The sequence below is a fragment of the Danio rerio genome, chromosome 3, assembly GCF_052040795.2.
Source record: "Danio rerio strain M-AB ecotype USA chromosome 3, GRCz13ab, whole genome shotgun sequence".
Taxonomy (NCBI): domain Eukaryota; kingdom Metazoa; phylum Chordata; class Actinopteri; order Cypriniformes; family Danionidae; genus Danio; species Danio rerio.
The window spans coordinates 1,094,882-1,118,969 of record NC_141023.1 but is presented as its reverse complement, the minus strand read 5'-3'; the positions used below and the strand labels follow the sequence as shown (position 1 = coordinate 1,118,969).

The window sequence follows — 24,088 nt, the reverse complement described above, 5'->3', positions numbered from 1 at the left end:
GTAGGGACGGAGGCCAGTAGGCAGATTTGGTCAGAATGCCGGGGTGAAACCCCTATTCTTTTACCAAGGACATCCTGCGATTATTAATGAGCACAGAGAGTCAGGATCTCGGTTAAACGTCCCTATCACTATACTGGGGCATTAGGACCCACACAGATCACAGATTGGGCGCCCCCTGCTGGTCTCATTAACACCACTTCCGGCAGCAACCTAGTTTTCCCATGTGGTCTCCCATCCAGGTACTGAGCGGGTGTAGCTTCAGTGTGCCATGTGAGAGTTGCAGAGAGTTAGCTGCCGCCTCAATGAAATTAATCAGCAATCGGCTACTGTCTGAGCTGGTGTATCTGCATACAGCGATCTGATTGGCTTACACTAGGAAAGTTGAGAAAGTCCCAACTTCTGCAGCGAGCAACGCCACTAAAGCGGTGCCGACAGATCCACAATGCAGTTCTGCAACGTCTGACATGACCTATTTAAAGTGAAAAAGAAGCGCTGACGCCCCGTGTAATGCTTTCACTATTCCACTTTTTAAAATGATTCCTCACAGCAAACAATCTGCAGTGGCAATAAACAATCTGCAGTGGCGATAAACAATCTGCAGTGGCAATTGTGCATACAGTGTGCCTCAATAACTAAACCAGAAAGAAAAAACGTTTGACTTCCCCCTGGTGGTTTGAGGTTGTTGTGTGTACTGCGTCATCAGATTCCAATTGGTTTGACACTCATCACAGCTGAATCACACTGCAGGAAAGAGTCTGGAGTCTGCTAGAACTTCATCTGAGGGTCAATCTGATCGCAATGGCCAATTATCGGCTGTCAGTAAACATGTCAAACCAACGAACATAGATCAGAGATTTTAGCCTTGGAAGTTTGTCAAATTTGTCTGATGAACGATGAACGAATCGTGGCTGAAATCCCATAGTGTGAGCAGAGGTTTAAATGCCCTGCTGGTTAGACTGGGGTATATGTATGTATGTGCGTGTGTGTGCGTTGAACTAAAAACTGTATTTACTGTGGAGGAAGATGATGCCCTTCTATTACTTATGAATGGAAAAGAAAGGCTTCATATCCTTAATAGTGCACTATTTGAGAAAGTAGCCATTTGTAATGTTGTCCAAAACCATAGTGAATGGTCTGTAAGTGCTCAATCAATCCCACAATACACTGCAATAACAAATCTGCGACTGATGCACATTCAACAGCAAGAGACTACCCATAATGCACTGAGTTCACATGCCAACTGAATTTCCACACATGACCACAAGATGACATCTAAAGCACAATGCTATTAGTTTAAGTTTAAAATCATTAAACACAAACCAAACGGCGTCCCTTCAGTCCTCTGAGTGCTCAAATTCACTCACTCGGTTCATTCACTCCTCCAAGTGGACTGTCTTAGTGGACTAATGTAGGGAATAGTTAAATAAGGGGGCATTTCATTTACAAAAAAAGTGTAACAACCCAAACTGAGAATAAGCCCTGCCGTCTCAATACGAGATCCAACCACTGAGAAGTGACATCATCACATCACTGTAGAGATAATGAAAGGCGTTGAGGTATTGACAACTCTGGTAACTATATACTCAAATTTACGATGTTTACTGGCTGCTAGTATGAAAAAGCACATTACATAAACTTTTTCATTGGTGTTTTCAAACATATAACATTTTATCTTGAGATTATTGTACAGTTTTAGAGAATTTAGTGTTTCTTTATTCAAAAGTGTAGGACAGGGGTCACATATCTCGGTCCTGGAGGGCCGGTGTCCCTGCAGGGTTTAGCTCAAACTTGCCTCAACACACCTGCCTGGATGTTTCAAGTATACCTAGTAAGAGCTTGATTAGTTTGTTCAGGTGTGTTTGATTAGGGTTGGAGCTAAAATCTGCAGGACATCAGCCCTCCAGGAACAAGTTTGGTGACCAATGGTGTAGGAGATGCCTGATGTATGTTTTCAAAGATGGCCAGCGGGTGAAATAACTTGCTTTATTGGACTTTGTTAGAGCTGTAGATCTGACCTGAGGGGGCGGAGCCTGGACAATGGGTGAAGTTAGACTTACTGTAAAACTTACTGCATTGTAAAAAAAATGGCGATTTTCAACTTTCACCTCCTGAAGAGCTTTGACCAGATCCTGAGGGAGGCTGGAGATATTGAGACAGAGTAGTCTATTTTCTCTGAATCCATCGATGAAGCAGCCATTAAGAGTTGTGGCTGTAAAGCCTGTGGTGCCTGTCGAGATGGCAATCCATCAACCTGGTGGTGGACACCAGAAGTAAGGGATGTTGTCAAGCTGCAGAAGGACTTCACCAGGCTTGGTTGGCTTGCGGGACTCCTGAGGCAGCTGATGGGTACTGACAAGCCAAGCATGCTGCAGCTCCGGTGATTGCCGAAGCAAAAACTCAGGCCTGGGAAGAGTTCAGAGAAACCATGGAGGAAGACTACTGGTCGGCCTCAAAGAGATTCTGGCAAACTGTCCAGCGCCTCATGAGGGGAAGCAGTTCCACAACAACACTATTTACCACAGAAGAGGGGAACACTGTCTAATGGTGAAAGGAATACTTTGAAGATCTTCTCAATCCCATTCACATTGAGGAAGCAGAGTTTGGAGATGCAGGGATGGAGCCAAGCTAAATTCACTGAGGGAGATTAGTGAGATTAGTTCACCACAGTGGCGAAGCAGCAGGGGAGGATGATACCATATGTACCTCAGATCTCTGGATGTTGTAGATTGTCTTGGCTGACACGTCTCTACAATATCGCGTGGAGGTCGGTGACAGTACCTCTGGACTGGGCAACTGGAGTGGTTCGCATTATTAAGAAAGAGCACCAGAGGGTGTGTTCCAGCTATGGGGGGGTCACTCTTCAGGTTCCTGGAAAAGTCTATGCCAGGGTATTGGATAGGAGGATCTGTAATGGTTGAACCTTTGGTCCCAAAGAAACAATGCTAATTTTGTCCAGGCCGTGGAACACTGGACCATCTGTATACCCTCGCCAGGGTGCTTAAGGGTGCCCAACCACTCCATGTGTGTTTTGTGGAATTGGTGAAGGGATTCTGTGGGGGTGCTCTGGGAATTAACAGAAGCGCTCTGTTAAGGGATAAACAGAGCAGGAGTTTGTTTTGCATTGCCAGCAGTAAGTCAGACTTCCTGGTGCATGTTGGGCTCTGGCAGGGCGGCACTTTGTCACCAGTTCTGTTCATAATTTTTACAAACACAATTTTTAGAAGCAGCCTATGAGTCTCAGGGGGTCTGGATGGACCACAGGATTTCATCTCTGTAATTTACAGATGATGCTGTTTTGTTGGCTTTATTGGACATAGACCTCCAGCATGCACTGGGGCGGTTTGCTGCCAAGCGTGACATGGCAGGAATGAGAATCAGCTCCTCCAAGTCAGAGGCCATGGTGCTCATCCAGAAAATGTGGCCTTCCATCTCCAGATTGGAGGAGAATCTTTACCACAGGAGTTCAATTATCTTGGGGTTTTCTTTAGGAGTGAGGGAGGGATGGAACATGAGATTGACAGGCAGATCGATGCAGTGGCAGTGTATGTGGTCAATGTATTGGTCCATTGTGGTAAAGGAGCTGACCCAATAGGCAAAGCTGTCAATTTACCAGTCAAACTACTTTCCTAGTCTCACCTATGGTCATGAGCTTTGGGTCAAATTCTCAGATATACCCAGCGCCGGATAAATGGCAGGCAATTGATGGATGAATGACTGGACAATGTGGTAACAACATTTTTTACTGCCACCTATCCACAACTGGAAAAATTCAATGCAAAATTTTAGTAAATTGAAGGAAATTAAAATTGCACCTACTTTCTCGTGCTCAGTCATGTTTTTATATTGTGTTTTAGCAGTTGTAAATATGGACACACTTTATTATAATATGCACCCTATTTTATAATGTCACGCATGCACTGACAACACTAACATTGATCATTTAGATAAAGATCTGTTTAGTATTTATATTGCTGTTCAGCAGATTAATCATCAGGGTTATGTGTTAGTGTGGCGATAGTGTTATCACTCATACTATCATCATATTTAGTCATATGTGGCCTAGTCTTGTTAAAGCACTCAGGAATAGACATGACTCTATATGGCCAGATGACTTCAAGTGACTCTGACATGATGTGTGTGGTGAGGGGCGAACCAACGTGCTGCAGCTCATAGAAAGAGGAACTGACTCAGAAAGATTCACACCATCAGTCTAAACGGGCGTATAGTTGACGCCCCACCGCTAAATGTGTGTTAAACCAGTGTGGTCAAACTAACACCAACAACAGGTCTAAACTCAACCTTTCCTCCTACAGTGTGTGTGAAAGCCTTGCCTCTTTGCACTTCATCTGCTGTCAGAGGCTTAAAGCAATTTTGAAGAGTGTTATTTATTTCTGCTTATTTATCTAAAACAACATGCTTTCATTCTCTTTGGTTTATGTTTTTGATTTCTGTGATGTTTAAAGGAAAATATAATCTCACTTCCTAATAAGCTGCCACCAAATATCAGACAGGAAAATGTAGTAGGTTGTTGTAGTAGAAGCTACTGTTGGCCTTTTCTTCTATAATAAATGACCTGCACCTCATGCACATTTGTAACTTGAGATGCAGTAACTATAGAAAGCACAGCACTCACTGCCATGTGTTGCCAGAAACTACAGTAAAACACTTAATAATAAAAACACTGGGTTAAATCTTAATGAAGTCCCTTGCCTTAGTTTTTTTCCACCCTAGGTATACCTCCAAGTCTTCTTAAAATGAAAATATAAAGATTCTAACCTAAAATAGTGTTTTGTCAAGGATATAGTCATGAAAATGCTATGAAAAAGTCTTAAGACTTTCTGGAGTTTCTTAACTCAAAGTACAAACTCCAAATGACCCAAGAATCCCTTGCAAATGCATCTTCTAGTGTTCTGCCTGAGGTTTCTGTTCACCTTTGTGATTAAATCTGGATTTGGGCCACATTTCTGCATAGATGTAATGAAGTAAAACCCTTATAACATAATGAGGAGGCGGGAACCAATGAACATTTAACATACTTTAATAATTATATTAATATCAATATAAAACCAAACTAAATTGTGGATGATACATGGACAACAGCTGCATAAACATAACTCCAACACCTGGCCTGGTCCTCTGCCGTCCCTCCTCTATTTATCCTCTCAGTGTTTCTCAGTGGGATTAGACACTGGTATGGTGCACAGGTGATGCTTATTGATACCCAAAATGGTGCCTACTTCTGCACTAACCAGAGGTTGAAGTCATAATGGCTACAAGACATGGACAATATTAGAGGCGGCAAGAGAAAAGGAGATTGAAGAATGAGGAGAGACAGGAGGGGGAAAAAATTAGAGAAGAAAAACAATAAACCAAAGTAGTGAAGAGTAAAACAACATCAAATTCTCCAAAGCACACTGTCGGCAGGTCACACTAAGCATCAATTATCCGTTTTCCTTGCTCTATCTCAGCCTCTGGACAACGGTAGTGATTTCTTCATCCTAGACTTTTTAAATAAAACCTTCTAGTGGATAGGAAAGAGATGAGTATTGATTGGGAAGAATCGTCAAAGAACTTAGAGATGGTAATCAAACTCAGCTCACCGTTAGTGTCAATGCACTTAACCTCTAGGCCAGGGATGTCAAACTCAATTCCTGGAGGGCCAACCCTAATTAAACACACCTGACCAAACTAATTGAGTACTTCAGGCTTGTTTGAAACCTACAGGTAAGAGTGTTAAAGCAGGGTTGGAACTAAACTGTGCAGAGCTGCGGCCCTCCAGGAATTGAGTTTGACATCCTGGCAGTAGGTTGTTGGCACCGATGTCAGTCATACAGAGTTGATCTTAAAAGTACATAATGGCAAAATCTCAATCCTCCAGTGGCAAGAGATCTCAGACAGCACATTCCCCCTTCATCCCAGGCTTTGTCCTTTGTCCTCTCACTAGACACAGGTGTGGTGCACAGGTGATTCTTATTGATATTCAGCCAAACTCTGCTTCCACGGTTCTCAGACCCTCCCTACACACTGCAGTAGGCTTTTTTCAGACACATGACTATGCTCACACACACATCTTTGGAGAAACCATGCTCAATCAGGGGCCAGTTTGGCTCAAACTATTGGGCAAAGCAGGATTTAACGATAGGGGAAGTAAATTAATCACACTCTCTCCATCTTCAATACCCAGCAATGCACTGAACCCTTAATTGCTCCCACTGGTCTGGGTGTATTCTCAGTTTGTGTGTGTGTGCTCTTCTTACCTCTCTGACAGGTCATTCAGGGTGTCTTGGAGGGGAGAGGTGTCCAACCTACAGCATCTAAACACTGGGGTACCTCAAGGCTCTGTTCTTGGGCCACTTCTCTTCTCCATCTACACATCATCTCTAGGACCAGTCATCCAGAGACATGGATTCTCCTACCACTGCTATGCTGATGATACCCAGCTATACCTCTCTTTTCATCCTGATGATCCCTCGGTTCCAGCTCGTATCTCAGCCTGCCTGTTGGACATTTCACACTGGATGAAAGATCATCATCTTCAGCTGAACCTCGCAAAAACAGAAATGCTTGTAGTTTCTGTCAACTCGACTCTTCACCAAAACTTTTCAATCCAGATGGATGGGGCAACCATTACTGCATCCAAAATGGTGAAAAGCCTTGGAGTAACAGTTGATGACCAACTAAACTTCTCTGACCACATCTCTTGAACTGCTCGATAGTGCAGATTCACACTCTACAACATCAGAAAGATCCGACCCTTCTTATCTGAACATGCAGCTCAACTCCTTGTTCAAGCTCTTGTTCTCTCCAAACTGGATTACTGCAACTCTCTACTAGCTGAACCTAAAAGAGCACATGTCACTCCACTGCTCATCCGTTTGCACTGGCTGCCAGTTGCTGCTCGCATCAAATTCAAAGCTCTGATGTTTGCTTACAAAGCGACTTCTGGCTTTGCTCCTTCTTATCTGCTCTCACTTCTGCAGATGTATGTGCCTCCAGAAACTTGCGTTCTGTGAATGAACGTCGCCTCGTGGTTCCATCCCAAAGAGGGAAGAAATCACTTTCCCGAACCCTCGCGCTCAATCTGCCCAGTTGGTGGAATGAACTCCCTAACTGCATCAGAACAGCAGAGTCACTCGCTGTCTTCAAGAAACCACTAAAAACTCAACTATTTAGTCTCCACTTCACTTCCTAATCTGCAATTGCCTCTCTGGATATACCACTAACTGTACCCAAAAAAAATAAATAAATAAAATTAATAAAACTTTACAAAGAAATTACAAAAAAATTACTTAGTTACTAAAAAATGTACTAATACTTTCCTTCTTAGACTTTACAGACCTGAAACTTGCCTATAGCACTTCTTCATTGTTGCTCTTATAGTTGTGTAAATTGCTTCCTTGTCCTCATTTGTAAGTCGCTTTGGATAAAAGTGTCTGCTAATTGACTAAATGTAAATGTAAAAACTTCATCAAAAACGTGTGTGTACATTTAAAGGGGTAAATGGAGAAGACCCATTTAAATATGAGTAAAACCATAGTTGACAAGGATCAAGATGCTATTTGGTGTAGAGTGTCTTAAGGAAAGTGTTCCCGTCTCTGGTTGCCCTAATTAATGCAGCCTAACAATCCTTTAGAAGATTTGGATTTCAAAAGTTCTGTGTTTGTGTTAAATGTGTATGCTAATGCAGAGAGATGTGTGTTTAGTCTAGTTTTACACTGACAGAGTGTGTCTGACTCCAGAACTGAGCTAGGAAGGCTGATCCAGAGTTTAGCTAATGATGTGAGAATGATCGACCACCTTGAGTCACTGTTGATATTCCAGATATCAGAAGCAGTGTTTTGTCTAGACTACAGTAACAGGGTTTAGAGAGGGGCTCTGGACAGGACACTCCAGAACTAACACTGGTCAGATAGCGTGAGCACTGAGTTATCAGGCCTTCAGATAATATTGTGTGAAAAACTGATCCATCAAACAAGTGTTGAGCTGTGGTTAACTGTAAAGATGGCCTGTAGTAGCACATGGAAAGAGGAACCCAGAGGAGCTGTGAGAGAAAGATTCACACCATCAGCTAAACTGGTTGACCAGACACTGCTGAATGTGGGTTAAACCAGTGTGGTCAAACTAACTGAGTTCCCACAGTCAGCAGAACAACAGATCCAAACCAGAAGAGCGAGACCACAGCTCTGAAATCAGCAGAACTGATGCAGGATCAGCTCACTGTAGGATCTGTGTGTGTGTCAGTATATCAGACATCACAGTATTGCAGGAAAGTCTTGAGTCTGCTGTAACTGCAATTACACTCCACTGTAAAGCTTGAGTTTAAGAGTGTGCTTGATTAAACAAAAAATAATCATATTAAAATAGTTCAAATTTAGACTATGAATGAGGAAAACATGTAAGAAGACGACTCAGCGTAAAGATGAAATATTCACATCATATGATACTAATGTAGTTCCTGATATTATCAGAGAAACACAAGCTTGAGTGTTACTGACTTTTCTTCTGTAACTTCTTCGTCATTAAAATACAGCGGTATGAAAGTGTTCAGTGTCCATTATAGAGTTAAAACAGGGACGTGTCACTGAGAGGAAGCTGCAGACACACAGGAAGAGCTGAATAAATATATATATATAAAGCAGAAGACGAGTGTCAGACACACAGAATGGCTGATAGGAGTCCTCTGTTTCTGCTGCTCATCTTCTGGACACTCAGCACAGGTAAACACTGCTGTTCATCATCTACAAGATTATAAACTCAGCACTTCAGCTCATTATTCTGCACGAGAGTTTGACTAAACTGGAGAATCAGTCAGAATCATGACCGGCTGTTTTATTCCTGAACGCTCTGATATTTGTTTAATGTGTGCTGTATTGACTTTTAAAACTCAAAACTTAAAAACTGCGTCTTTCTAGCAGTGTGTGTAATTGTAAGACTTTACACAAGTCCTATCAACACGCAAAGTGATGATTTCAGCTACAGGCAGTTTGTTTGTCTGCACTGAACTCCCAATGAAATGGTGAAGGCTATTAATCTCATTAATACATATTAAAGCTCTTTAACATTATTAATAAGCTCTGAGTGATGTTGTTGGTCACAGTTCTGACTTTCATTTCCAAACTATCTGCTGGTTATTTAATTTTCTAGATCTAAGCTGGACTATCTGCTGCATTCAGTATGGCAATAAATGTCATGTAAATTATTATTTAAACTCACATTGGTAGAGTTCAACACTGAAAACCTATTTGTATATGAGAAGATAGTAGTTTATGCTATTGTTCTGCTGCAACGTCACGAGAAAAGAAAGCAAACCTCATTTTAAAGAAACACTGCAGCATTTTTTATTTTTACAAGTCTCCTAGAGTTTTTTAAACCTTTCAACCAAGGTCTTGTCCTGGTGGGTTCACTATGGGGTATATGCCGAGCTAGTGTGTTTCCCATACTGATAAACTTCCGGTGACCTGTTATTGTGAATTTTTTTCCATTTTATACAGTTCCTTTTACAGCATCGATGTTGTAATGTCATTAAAATACATTCAGTTAAATAGACTTTGGCATTCATTTAGTTGCTCAAGCGTAAAACGAGACAAAAAGTCGTTTGCTCGCATGCGCCCGTCAGAATCGGCAGGCTAGCGCAGAAGCTCCATTGAATATACTGGGGTAAAATAAATGATAATTTTATAAAGACATGGCGGGGGAAATGTAATGTAATGCAGTGCTTCTTGTACAATCTGAGACCCACTTTATATTAAATATCACTCACCCAGTGGAGATCGCTGATTTTGAAAGAAAACAGACCTTAAACGTGCCGATTTTCATTGGCATACAATTCACCGGAAACGATTAACCCAGGTTACTGGCAAATAAAAGTCCTATAAGTATGCTTCGGCATATACCCTATTAGCTAAGCTTAAGACAACCAAGCAGAAAAGTTTGGTTTGTAAATCTGTTGTTTTTAGGGGCCTAGCGGACATTTTAAAAGTGGGAGGTACGGCTGATCAAGATCCAAAAGTTTACATTCATATAATTATTAATCAGCTGTTTCTAAATGGTCAATCTCTTAGGCCCTGTTTACACTGCCAGTTAAATGTGACCCAATTCCGATGTTTTGCTCATATGTGACACATATTGGATCTATTCAATGACCGTGTAAACACGAAAAAAAACATGCATTGGGATATTCAGAGATGGGTTTCAGGCCTCCTTCATATGTGGAAATAAATCAGATGTAGATCGGATATGTGACAATGCGACTGTCATGTAAACAGGCAGATCGGATTTACTGAGGTGTTTCGTTCTGTACATCATTAAACTTGCGACAATGTGCTGCTTTTCCACGGTTTAATGACAGAGAGAAGAGCGTGTGTGGAGATGCCGACGCGGTAAACAACATCAGAGGAAACACAGAGGAGGAAAGTGGTCAGTCGCCACAATTTGCTCCCACCAGACCTGAGATCTCTCTCATACTTACATTCATTCCTCTGAATGGTGGAGGACATCATACAGCACAAAAACCATAAGCGCAAGCTCCGATGATGGCCCTTTCCCACCTCCGCCTGAAAATCATTTTAAAGTTGGGCGAACTTCGTGTTGTAACTTTTGCTTTTTGTCGGTAATAACACACGCACTGCGGGCTACACAGAGAGCAACTTTATTCTCTCCAACAGCAGTGCGCACACAGGCAAAGGCTACATCTTCAACTACACGCACACACACATCAGGGCCATACCATTACATAAACTGCGTAGGGGTGAATCTGGACTGATCCATTCACTGCTTACACTACACTTCACATATTTCGCAAAGCTAAAAACAAGACAGTTTCTTCCATCGTAGCTAGTCCCAGATAGCAGGTAGTAATCGGCCCCAGCTCGAGCATCTGCGAGTGTTATCCGAGTATGGCCCACAGCTCGCTCACGCACATCCGTTTGTGATGATTCCTGTTAACCATATCTGGCCCGAGTCTGTGTGTAGAGTCCGGGCCGCTTCTGGCAAGGACTCGGCTTGTTTTACTGATGACAACCGATTAAATTCTTATTTTATCTAGTCATTTGTTAGCTCCACGTTTAATGACAACTTGAGAAAATATCCACAACAGCAACAAAATAATACGAATATTTTGTGTGGATGGTCGCAATGTTTAGACGCAAACAGAACAATATTATTCCTTAATGGATTATACATATCATCATGGCACAGATGCTAGAATCTGCCTTTATGCATGCGCGACATTGTAAATTGTATGGCAAGTGTAAACACATGAACTGGATATGTGTCACAATAAAACCACGTGTAAACAGACAGGCAAACAAATCAGATATAGGCAACAAATCGGAATTGGGCATCAAGACCTGACAGTGTAAACGGGGCCTAAAAGTGCGGGGGACATACATGTAACTACAGAGGGCTTGTGCTTTAAATAGTAAAACATTATCAAAACTTTTTTTTCAAATTTTTTGAATGAAATGCTAATATTTAATGCTAAGCTAAGCTAATAGTGACCAGGCCAAAACAAGAAATCGACAGAATGGTTTATAAAATGGTTTGAGTCATCTGCTTAACTCTAGGAGACTTGTAAAATGAGCATTTTCTTGTTTAAGAGGTGCGTGAGGGAAGAGAGAAAATGTATTTCTGATGAATTCCTGATTCTGGAGATGTTGAAAAAAGAAGTTTTGGGAAGGTTCAATTTTTCAGATAATTAGGATGAATAATATAAAGTGAAATATAAAGTGTGTTATCACAAAAAGATCATTTTACTTACAATCCCTCTTCTAAACAATATTATCAAGGATTGGTCTGAGATAAAGAGCAAGAAAGACATTTTTACTTATAGGAGACAGGCTTGACATTGTCTGAAAACCAAAATGTATTCTTAATTGTAACCTGTAAGTTCTATAGTAGTAGTTGTTCATAGATGTGAAAATGAATGTATTATTATTGGTTTGATGTATTTACTGGTAATGAAGAGCACAGTAATGCATGCTAAGATACTTGGGTTGAAGAATTACAGTCCCTTTCAACCCATATTGGAACCCACTGGCTGTAGTGTGATGAATGCTGGGAATATTTGTCGCCCGATAGTAGACTAAAGAATTAGTGCAACCCCCTGCAAGATTTATTTTCTATTCTGCCTGCAAGAAAACATGAAAGAGTGCAGTATAACACTAAATACTGTGTGTTTCAGGTGTGTTTGGAGCAGAACATACTCCTGTGTCCAGCAGTTCTGGAGAAACTGTTCATCTGCCCTGTAGAAACACTGATCAGTACTGCAGCACATCAGGAACTACATGGATCTACAGCAGAGACACACAGACAGCAGCAGTTGAACTGATTACTTTAGGGGTAAAGAAGACAAACTCAGAGAGACTGAATCTGGGCTCTGACTGCTCTCTGACCATTAGTAGAGTCACAACAGAAGATGCTGGATATTACACCTGCCAACAGTGGAGTGGACCAGGAGGACACCAGTATGGAGCTGATTCACATGTGTTTCTGCAAGTTGTTGCTGGTAATTTCCTCCTCATGTGTTCAGTTTAATCAGGGCTGAATTCTGTGTTTCAGCTCATGATCAGTGATTTGTGTCTTCTGTTCACTTTCAGTCTCTCCCTCATCATCTTAATCCAATATTTATCCAGGTCCATCCTTTTTTAAACATAATTTGAATTTATCAACAGCTCTATTTCAAACAAGCAGTAAAGCTGATAAAGTAAACAACAAAAAATAAAGGACAAAAATTGGTGAAAGTTGAAACGTGATGGTGATTTAGTGGAGTGTGATTGAGCTGAATGATCATCTCCATCATCTCTTACAGCTACAGAACTTACAGCTAAAGCAGAGCCGAAACCACAAACAAAAACAACTAAAAATGGAGCAGTGTTTCTCTCACATCACTGCACAATACTAGAGTTATAGTGTGTGTTGACCCGTTATTAAACTGACGTTCTGCTACTGTGTGATTCATATTCACCTTCATCTTTTACAGCTGAAGCTAAAACAACACCAACAACAACAACAACAACAACAACAACAACAACAGCAACATCAGCAACAACAAGAACAGGAGCAGCAGCTGCAGTGACTCCAGAACACAACACAAACACAATAAAAGCAGGTATGAACACTGCCTCACATCAATGCTGTATTATCACTTTATTATGAGTTATTATGAGTATTTGTGAGTTACCTGAAGTGTTTTTGACTAAATAAACTTTGATTGACCTATATCCATAAACCTGATTTGATAGCGTTCATCTTTTACAGCTAAAACAACAACAACAGTGACTCCACTTCACAACACAAACCCTAAAATAGAAAACCCAAAAGCTGCTTCACCAGGTCTGAACACTGTCTGACAGACATCAGTGCTGTATTATGAGTTATTAAGCTTTATTATGAGTATTATAGAGTTATCTGGAGTGTTTCTGACTGATTAATCTATGATTGACCTATATTTATAAACCTCCATCACTTATTATTATTTAGCAGGACATCTCTACTCTGTGTGTTTTGTTTTCTCTTACAGCTCCAGATCCTAAAACTAAAGCAGAGCCGAAACCACAAGCCGAAAAAACAGATGAAACGCCTAAAGGTTATAGTGTGTGTTGACGAGTTATTAACTTACTGTTCTGCTATGATTCATATTAACGTTCATCTTTTACAGCTGAAGCTCAAACAGCAGCAGCAGCAGCAGCGACTCCAGACCACAACACAAACACAACAACACAAGCAGCAGGATCTTCATCAGCAGGTCTGAACACTCTCACAGACACCAGTGCTTTACTATGAGTTATTATTTATTGAGTATTCATGAGATATCAGAAATATTTTTACTAATTAAACTATGAACGACTCTCATAACCTGATTCTGTAACATTATTGACAACTACAAAACCAGATCATATAACAGATACAGGATGATGATGATAATGAAGATGATGATAATGATGATGAAGATGATGTCATTGATGTAATTGATGATGTCACTCCCATAATAGTTTTGTCTGCTTTTAACCAAAATATGTGCATTAAGATCATTCAAGATATTTTGTCGATCACAAGAAGCATATAACAATATAGATGAAGATACTGCTTAACATTCAGAATGAGATGAACAGAGAGAGAGAGAGAGAGAGAGAGAGAGACAGAGAGAGAGAGAGAGAGAGAGAGAGAGACAGAGAGAGAGTGTTTGTGAGTTGACTATAAATGCTGCACTGAGGACATCTGCTGGCCACAAGCAGAAAAACTCACCAATAAGGCCCACTTTGCTGCTGAATGCGGCGTTCATCATCATCATCACCATTATCATCATCATCATACCATCATCATCATCATCATCACCATCATCATCCTCCTCCCAGTGTGAATAATAACTAAGTTTATAGTCAGAGCATCATCATCATCATCATCATCATCATCATCATCTTCAGTGTTCAGTGTTGAGTTAGTGTGTTCTGGTCCTGAATGCTCTTTATCTGACTGAGTGCTTCTGTTGTTCAGTGCTTTCAGTTCTGCTTTCTGCTGCTGCTTTGGCTGTTTTCATCGCTGCTGTTCTGTGTTTGATCCAGCGCAGAAGAAGAGCTGGTGAGTCTCACATTTACTCCAATTACAAACACTTGACTTTAATGAGCAGAAAACAAGAGCAACATTCCTGATCCCTGAGCAAACAACAAAACACCACTGAAGAAGAGCTCATGGCAAACTACTGCTCACAATGCGCACAATGGAGATTCCATTGCTTTTAATGGAGACTCTATTGCTCATGTGCCTCATTTTCTGCCTTCTATTGGTGGCCTGTTAAAAGCAGTCAATCCTAATGGAGAATGTGGCCAAACACAGCACAAACCAGGACAATGTGCTGCTTTTAATGCCTCAAATCTGATGCTCTGGGATCTTTTAATGCTGTCTGTAATGGAAACCAGTAGACTTTCTGTTGTGTTTTCTCCTCAATCCTCAGCAGCTCATCAAAGAGCGAGCGGTGAATCAGCGGTGAGTTCAGTAACTTCTTGTACGTCTTGCACGTTTTGTAAGTTCAGTGATTTCTCCACATCTTCAGGCGGATTGAGTGGATTCAGCTTGATTCTGCTCTTCTGCATTGTGTTTAGGAGCAGACGGAGGATTCAGTCACTTATTCTGAGGTCACTTGTGCTGGGAAAAAGCCGGAGAAATCAGCCAGTGTGAGTAGATTCAGCACAACCAGTGTGTGTGTGTGTGTGTGTGTGTGTGTGTGATGATGATGATGATGATGATGATGATGATGATGATGAGCTGAATCTGTTTCTCAGGATGATGATGGTAATGACTCAGTGACTTACGCCGCCGTCAGCAGAAGAGCTTAATGTGTGCAGAAGAAGAAAAAGAGCCTTCAGGAATAAAGATCAACACAAACAGGCAGAAATCACAGCAGCATCACTGCAGCATTTCAGGAGCACAAGTTTCCCTCAAATGCGCAGATTCAGGACTTTAGTGTGGAGAATTACAGCACTGTCTGTTTGTGTTTGTATTAGAAGTTTTTGTATTAGTTTTTCCACAGCAGGTGGAGCAGTTCTGGGTTTCAGACTAAAGCTCTTGAGTCTTCATTGAAAACAACTCGCTCTAAAACTGGAAAATCTTTACACCTTTTATACCAGCTTACAATAAACTAAACTGTGTTTATATTTGACAGAGAATTACTAACACACTGAGTAAATCTGCAATCTTAATCTCTCTGTTCAGCTCATTGTATTAATAGTTTTGTAATGGTTTGCTTTATAGAAATGTATTATTAATGTCTTATTACTAACATCATATTCATGTTTATGTGATGTAGAAAGAACCTTTTGTAGCTTTCACATCAAATTAAAAGTACTAAAGTGATTGATATTATGTGTCTTTATAAATGTTTCAGATGAAACTTTTGTGAAAATAAAATGTCAAACTAAGAGTGAAATAATGTTATCACTAACGGATGCATTGTTTATTCATAAATGAGACTATGTAATTATTCTGATATATATATATATATATATATATATATATATATATATATATATATATATATATATATATATATATATATATATATATACACACACACACACAAGGGTAAAATATAATTACAATTTATAATATACATTAAAGTGTAAAACTGCAATGCAAGTCACATATTTAACAACAGTTCATATTTGTATTTTCTGAATGTACATATAAGAGCTATAAGTTCATTTTTTTTTTTGTTAAATTAATAATAATGTAAAAAGCAAACTTGAAAATATTTTACTAAAAGTAATTTAATTTTTAATACAAAGTATATGCTGATGTCACTTCCGGGAAGGAAGAAGTTGTGTCATGAAGATGGAAGCGAGACAGTTTTTTGACCGTGTAATATCAGTTAAGCTGTTATTAAACATGTTTGAAACGACATCACTAGACTGCCTTATGTTACCCGCGTTCAAATCCTGCTAATTTAAAGAGAAACAAGACACGAAGAGACGGCACACACAGTACAAATTTATCCCATTCATCTGCACGTTTTTAAATATTGCAGATTTTAGTGAAGTAAAAACCATAGAAACATTTGCAGCGGATTAATTTTGAAATAGTATTCACAAACTTTATTTAACCGTATTCTGTGTTTTTAGCATCTCCTCATCATGATTAGCCTCGTCGGCTGCAATGTAACCTCGACAACTGTGAGACAAACACACGACCCCTTCAAAGCCACGCCCCTTAGACTTATATAAGTGTCTCCTCTGCGCAGCTTCGAGAAGTAAACAAACAGAGCACACAGTCGCGTTCTTAGTTTTGGGAGAAATTAAGCTGCTTCTCGTCATGTATTTTGCTCAAGGTATGACATATGCTCGATGTACTATAATGTTGTTTATTGTTTAATGTTTTTCGCTTGATTTTTTTGTGTGCATGTAGTTTTGCACAATATATGAACAATTCAATTCAAGTTTATTTGTATTTTGCTTTTTTATAATAATTACTGTTTCAAAGCAGCTTTGCAAAAGGTGCACATTATACCATTAAAATCAAATTAAGTTGAAGTTACAATATAAGCATAGTGGATCTGCAAACACTAACCTGCAAAATGCGGCCATGTCTGTTATGCAAAGTGTATTTTAGTTATTGTTTGAAAACGAAAAAAAGTTTTATAGACTGTTCATGAATCACACAGCAGCAGATATATTTAAATAACCTACATGCATATTTGTATGTGTTCAAGTCTTAAGATTTAATAATTCCCTCGACGTTTGCACTTTAGTAATGATTGTAACCTGCAGACATGGGTTTTGTTTACAAAGCTTTCTTTGTTTACATTCATGGTTTCCAGCCGCGCATGCGCTGTGAAGTTGTTTACTTCAGAATTCAAACCACAGGGTGCACTAGGCGCGCCCACGCGAACAGTCCCTGCAGTATCAACTGTAGGTTTTAAAGGTATTATTAGATATCCATGTTCATTACACAATTGCTGTGAGCTGAGTGAAATTATTTGTATTATAGTTTGAGTTTAGAGTATAGTTTGTTCTATTTTGTCTGACTGGATATATAATGTAAGCCGATCTAGACGAATTAGAATAAAGATCGAAATAATTTGTGCTCATGCATTTTTGCAAAACGTGGAATACTCTGTTTATTTATTTATTATTATTTGCACTGTGCAGACATATGTTTAGCTTGCTTTATTTTGCAGATTTCACTGACTTCATATGTTCTGCCTTTTCCAGAGATGTCTGTGAGCAGCTCCAGTCCAGATGATGCAGTGATGGGCAGGGAAGGTGCTAGAAAAAGCTCATCTGCAAATACTAGACTGGGAGAAAACAGGTTTATAGATCAGGAGAGTGGAGTTATCGAGGGTCAAACACAGATCAGACACAGACAGGATGATGTGCTGGAGAACAGAGGGAAATGCATCAAAAGGAAAAGCAGTATGGACAATCTTGTCAACTGTAAGCATTTCTGCCTGTATCTACACAGGGTGTCATTTAAACACTTATAGAGCTTAAAGAGTGGAGAATACTCCTAATGTTTTTCTTTATTTCAGTTACTTTAGAATATCTGAATGACTTAAATCACTGAGTTATTCATGTTTAATTACATGTATTACTGTATGGAATAACTCTATATTATGCACCAATAGTGGATTTAACATCAAAATGTAAAAAAAATAAAAAATAATTCAATCTTTAAATACTTTGGCCATTAAATGCAATTATCATAAACATTTGTGTATATTTATCTGAAAGAATAGTCGGTTTCATGTCTGGTGTATACGTTTGACATGGGAATTAGAAAGTAATTAGTACAGAACTGCAATTACTTGCACATTTAGTCAGTTAGCTGATGCTCTTATCGATATAAAGGCATAATAAATAAAATATAAATGTATATAAGTGATTTGCATAGGAGGACAATAGAAGTGATGTAACTAATTAAAGATCCTCTAGGTGTGTTGACCAGCTTCAGTTTAATGCAGCACACAGAACATCAGTAGCTCACACTTTACTCATGAGTAACTCCAGAAGAGGAGAGATTAACACCAACATGTGGCAGTCAGTGATGGAGTACTGAGGTGGACTGAGCTGTTTTCAGATGTAATTCAGCATCATGAGGATATTGTAGTGATGCTGTCTTTCTGCTGTAGTTTCAGGAGAGACTCCAGCTATGACTGATGAGATTCCTCAGAGGAAAGATCAGATCAGGCTGCTTCTGCTGGGACTGACAGGAGTGGGGGGAATTGTCAGTGTAAACACCATCAGCAGCAGAAACTGCATTCAGTTCTTCATCAGTTCAGTTTCTCAGTGTCAGTCAGAAACTATAGTGAGGAACAGAAAACTGGTCTCAGTCATCAACACTGCTGGATTGTGTGACAGCTTGTATAAAGCACAGTTAAGAGGATTTGGATGACAGAGTGTAAACAAATCATTGCAGAAATGCAGACGTGACGGCAGTCGAGTCTCAACATGAAGCTGTCAGGGTGGGTGTTGATCTGGATGGTGGATTTCTGTCACATCCACAGCCTCTGTTTCTGCCTGTTTCAAACCATCTATCCTCACAGTAGATCAGCTCTTTAGAGAAGGAGGATAATATGCAGCCTGTGATCTCTGCTACAGTATATAATGTATAACAGCTATAATGATCTGCTTCAGGAGTGACGTTTACATTTAATGAACGTCAACAGTGATATTTACAGTATACTAGACTGAACTGAATCAGTTTCAGTTTATCTAGAGCTACAGCAGCTTTCTCCAGCTGCCAGATGAGCTGGAATAATCATCAATCTGCAGCATCAGGGCTCTTTCTTCATCTGTGTAGCTGATTTGACAGTTTATATTGTATAAATATATAGATGAATTGAATTAAACATGATGCTGAACATGAAAAGCATTCAAACGTTCTGTATATAACACTTTATAAGTGCTAATAAACAGTTAATATTAAACATTCAGCTTATCAATGTGTATCTATTGCTGCATTGGCAGGTGTGTGTGTGTGTGTCTCTCCCGCTCTTTACATCTGCAGGCCCTGCCCTAGTATGCAGATGACGTGCCCTGGGATTGGATGGAGTGACCCAGGGCATCCTTTAAAAGGGGGAGCATGGGTGTGGGGTAGGAGAGCGAGTTTTGTTGGCGTGTTGTTGTGCGTTTGGTGTGCTATAAATAATCTATTCTTGTTGCTGAGTGTTATTGTTGATCATGCTTCCCCTGTTAGTGTGTAAGTTTTGACTCCTTGTATATCCATCCATGTTTTCCCCTCCTATTATTTTGTTTTTGGTTTGTTTGTTAATATTGTAAATATTGAATTTTGTACATGGTAAGAGGCAGTCGGGGCTGGACGCCACACTTTTCTTTATGTAAATATTTTCTCCTGGTTTTGTTCTAGGCAGGGAGGTAGGGGCAGAGTTTGTGTTTTTATTTCTGTTATTTTATTAGGTGTGGTTAGAGTGTGCTTTCTGTTTATTATTTTCCTGTGGGTTCACTCTGAGGTAGTTAACTTCCCGTCTGTGGGTGATAAAAAAAGAAAAAGACAAATAAAGAAACCCGACACCAAAGGGTTACAAAAGGGAATTTCATTTGTCTGGTGATCTTTTATGTTGCATGCTTGTCCCTAGACAAGGTCATTACACATTATAAACTGCTTTGAAGAGCTTTGAAACTTTTACTCTTTTGTTTTGGATCAGGAGATTAGGGTGAATATTACATTGGTAAGGTAAGGTGATTTCAGTAAAGAGCTTCATGTCTTTACTATTTCAGAATATTTTGTAAATGCAGTGGTTTTCCACTGGAGGGCGATCTAAGAAAAAGGGGAGAACATTGCAGCACTCAATTTAATGTGATAATAAACAACATTGTAAAACATTATGCTGGATTTCCTTTTTATTATTTGTTAACAGAGTACATGTAGATTGGTTAAATTATCAAATATATTGGATTGGCCTTATAAAGACAAACTAGTAAAAGAACTAATAAGAACAGCATTTGGGTCAATTATTTCACTTTTAACAATTTTAACAAAAATATTTATATAAATTTTACATAAATAAGAATTCGTTCAACAGTTTTTTTTCGGCTTAGTCCCTTTAATAAATGTTAATAATTATATATATATATATATATATATATATATATATATATATATATATATATATATATATGCGCTGCTGCAACTGTAGCCACTAAACTGGCTATACTAGCTAGATATAGTTGCTTTAACACTTGAAAGATGTGCCTGTTAGAAGCTAGATAAAGACTTAAATATGTTTAAATTACGTTAAACAAAGTATGAGAATATTTATTAATATTAAAAATGACTTTTACCTCAAACACTAGTTTCATTCAGAAGGAGGCAGTAATGAGACACAATGCCGTAAATCTGCCGTAAAACCCTGAAGAAGAAGAAGCAGCTCTGCCCTCCTCCAAAGCTAAGCAGGAAGATTGTCTCTTTTTCTGTCTCCTGATGAACAAAATCCAGCATAAATCAGCATCAGAATGAGGAGAAACGCTTCACAGAAGGATTTTTGAGCGTTTGCTTTGATCAGCTCTTGGTGTTTCTTCATTTCTGAGACAAAAGATCAAACTGAAAGTGAAAGTGACTGAAATATACGACTGTATTTGTGTGTGTGTGTCATCAAATTGAACAAATGATCTCTTCAGTTTTCACAAATACGCCAAATCAACGAGTCCCGGAGCAAAAGACTTGATTGCTGGATCAATAGAGGATGTAAGCGGTGCTTCCCGAACCATATGGTGCGCACTGGCGTCTTTCTTTATTCTTTCTTGATTTAATGGCGGATCGCAACCAACTTGTTAAGGTTCATACCGCCACCTACTGTGTGCTGTTAAAAAAAAAAAACACACAACATCATCTATATTCCATATACTCCAGTCATGTATCTCTATCCCAATAATCATTTCAAGCTCCATTCTTGTTCTAATTTATACATTTTTTCCCTTCAAGATTTTCTTTTCCTTTTCCAAGATTTTTGTTTTATATTACATTTCATAAGGAGGACGTACACTGCAATATCAGATTATTATATTATATTACACTCATCACAAAACTATGAGTGTTCTCTTTGTGTGAACACTTTAAAATATCTGCATAGTTGTCCAAATAAACATTCTGCTATTGTTTTATAACAGACGTGCAGCCGTACAGTAAGATTCAGCGAGACTCTGTTTGTTCACTGTCAGCGAACTGCAATAATGTCCAGCTACAAACCCAACCGCCTTCAGATCGATGTGTTTCGACAGATTAAAGCGTGTTTTTACTATGTTTACATTTACTTTTTTAATGGATACAATTAGTAGATCAATAGATGAATAATAGTCAGTCTAATTCACAGCAGCAGCAGTTTTTTGCCATCTCCTGTTGTCCTGTCAGCTTCATTTACTAAAGAAAAGGCCCAAATACCCTGCAGTTGTAAAGAATAACTGAAATAAAGAATGCAGAAGCTTTGAACCAGTCTGTGCCCTTTTAAAAAAAATATATTAAAATATATATTACTATATTTTACATTATATATACAGTGGTCAGAACTGTTAGCCCCCTTGTTTATTTCTTTCTCCAATTTCTGTTAAGCGGAGAGCAGATTTTCTCAACACATTTCTAAACTGTGGTGAATGGTGCCATTTTTAATGTAAGCGGAATAACATACAAACACAAACCTCTCCTGTACTCTGACATTCCAATACTTCAGATCTGAAACAGTCAAGTGTAAGCGAAGAGCACGATGTGACCAGAAGAGGGCGCGCAATACTAATGAACGGAGAGGGAGAGAGCTGTTACCTCTCTCTGACCCTCACCTGCTCTTACCTTCCCTTTGACCTCCTTTCCTCTGATTGCATACGGCTAGCGCAGCTGACCCTGAAGGCCTGAGACTCTCTGGTCATGAAACCGTAGGCACGGATATCTCGGGTCGGGGATACCTCGGGTAGCGCGTTAATGGCTTAAAACTGTCTAAACAATGTGCAGGATCATGCTTGTATGTTGATTCATGTTTTTAGATGTACCTATGGGCAGGGCCAGACAATATCTGTGGACGTTTTTTGCTATTTCTGCGGAGAATTTTGGTAAAAATCTGCGGATTTCTGCAAAATTATTTTGGGAGTATCTAGCGGAGTATCATAACTAGAACCTTAATATATTAAATAAAAAGTAATGAACCACTGAATAAAAAGTGAATAAATTCAGATTTACACATGTACTCAAGTAAATAAACAGAGTTAATAATGGGCAAAAAGTCTGCGGATTTCTGCGCACGCAGATTCTGTGTGGGCCTACCTATGGGACTACTATACATTTGTTCACATAAGGCATGACCTATATGTTTTGCTTACTATTAGAATTCTTGACTGAGTGGTCAGACCATATTATACAGTTTTTCTTTAGTGATTTTTAATTAGCGCTTTGATGTAGTAGGTAAAACCCAAATGGTGTAAGTGTACTTGTATTGAATATGTCAAGTCCTCACTGATATATGAGGTGCAGTTAAGGCATGACTTGACTTTGAGAGTATAAAATCTGAGCCTTTACTGACCAGCTTTGCACTTTCTGACTTCTGTATACTGAGGTTGGTTGCCCTTTATTCTCAATGGAGGATAAGGTCAGGATTTTGTTTCTGTTATTTGTCTTTTGTTTATTCTACCTTTCCACTGGATTTATTTTATTAATAAAAGTGTATTTTATAACTTATCTTCCCTGGAGTGGACATTGACTTAATTTCCCTGAACCCATCAAGTTACCCTCTGTGGTGAAGTATGAATCTAATTTATTGTTTTGCAACATATATTCTCTAAAGACGATCCTTTAACTAAACTCTAGCTAAGAAATATAACTAAGGGAGGATCCTGGTTTATCTTTGTTTAATTAGGTAAATTAAAGGCAATCCAGCAAAAAAAAAAAAAGTTTTAATAACTCATTTCTAATAATATTCTTCAAGACACTTCTATACAGCTTAAAGTGACATTTAAAGGCTTCACTAGGGTAATTAGGGTAACTAGGCAGGTTAGGGTAATTAGGCAAGTTATTGTATAATGATGGTTTGCTCTGTAGATTATCGAAAAAAAATATATAACTTAAAGGGGCTAATAATATTGACTATAAAATGGTGTTTAAAAAATTTAAAACTTTTATTCTATCTATTGTAACTCAAATTTATTTGTGCATAAAATCATATAGTGATCACTCTGAGTGTCGATGTTATTTAATACTTTCCATTTACATAAATTGCTTATGTTACCAGATACTAAGATAAAATCTATACAAGACATCGTGTTTCTTGTTACATCAAACCAAGAACCATTTCCATTATTTAGACAAACATATTTAAGAGAGCAACCAATTCCCATGTTGAAGGTCGCCGGTTTGATCCCAGCCCAAAGTGGGTTGGTTGGTGTAGGACCGGCGGGGTTACATTGGTGCTGTGACTCGGATGGCAGTGAGGTTAAGCGGGGTGAGTGTAACAGAGGCCAGCTAGTAAGTGCTGTGCAGGTAAACCTCACTCCTCTGACCTCTAAAGGTGCTCTTGTGACAGATGCTAGAGGCCATGGTCTTTAGCCTCCTTGTTAGAGGAACCAACTCCTATGCGGAAGGTCACCGGTTCGATCCCAGC

General features: G+C 39.1%; 1 protein-coding gene and 1 long non-coding RNA gene across 5 annotated transcripts; both read left to right on the top strand.

Moving 5' to 3' along the window:
* Positions 1–8,275: 8,275 nt before the first annotated feature.
* Positions 8,276–15,922, top strand: dicp1.1 (diverse immunoglobulin domain-containing protein 1.1). Of its 4 annotated transcripts, none has more exons than XM_087241843.1 (10): positions 8,276–8,717; positions 12,182–12,505; positions 12,980–13,108; positions 13,258–13,332; positions 13,520–13,585; positions 13,658–13,744; positions 14,494–14,577; positions 14,954–14,982; positions 15,099–15,170; positions 15,279–15,914. In XM_087241843.1, the coding sequence occupies exons 1-10, from the start codon at positions 8,663–8,665 to the stop codon at positions 15,330–15,332; spliced, it is 975 nt and encodes a 324-aa protein (XP_087097969.1). In that variant the 5' UTR covers positions 8,276–8,662; the 3' UTR covers positions 15,333–15,914. The 4 variants fall into 4 exon arrangements, with proteins under 4 accessions (XP_087097969.1, XP_087097971.1, XP_087097970.1 ...); XM_087241845.1 differs by having other exon boundaries at positions 8,328–8,717; positions 15,105–15,170; XM_087241844.1 differs by having other exon boundaries at positions 8,328–8,717; positions 14,951–14,982; positions 15,105–15,170.
* An 828-nt stretch (positions 15,923–16,750) lies between these two features.
* Positions 16,751–19,534, top strand: zgc:194659. The gene is made up of 3 exons (NR_024238.1): positions 16,751–16,819; positions 17,703–17,924; positions 18,620–19,534. It is a non-coding gene; the product is annotated as a zgc:194659 (long non-coding RNA).
* The last annotated feature ends 4,554 nt before the right edge of the window (positions 19,535–24,088 follow it).

Coding starts and splice junctions, on each gene's coding strand:
- dicp1.1 (NM_001361273.1), top strand. CDS start 8,663: ATGGCTGATAGGAGTCCTCTGTTTCTGCTGCTCATCTTCTGGACACTC. Junction 14,578..14,950: donor CCAGCGCAGAAGAAGAGCTG/GTGAGTCTCACA, acceptor CTCAATCCTCAG/CAGCTCATCAAAGAGCGAGC. Junction 15,171..15,278: donor AGCCGGAGAAATCAGCCAGT/GTGAGTAGATTC, acceptor TCTGTTTCTCAG/GATGATGATGGTAATGACTC.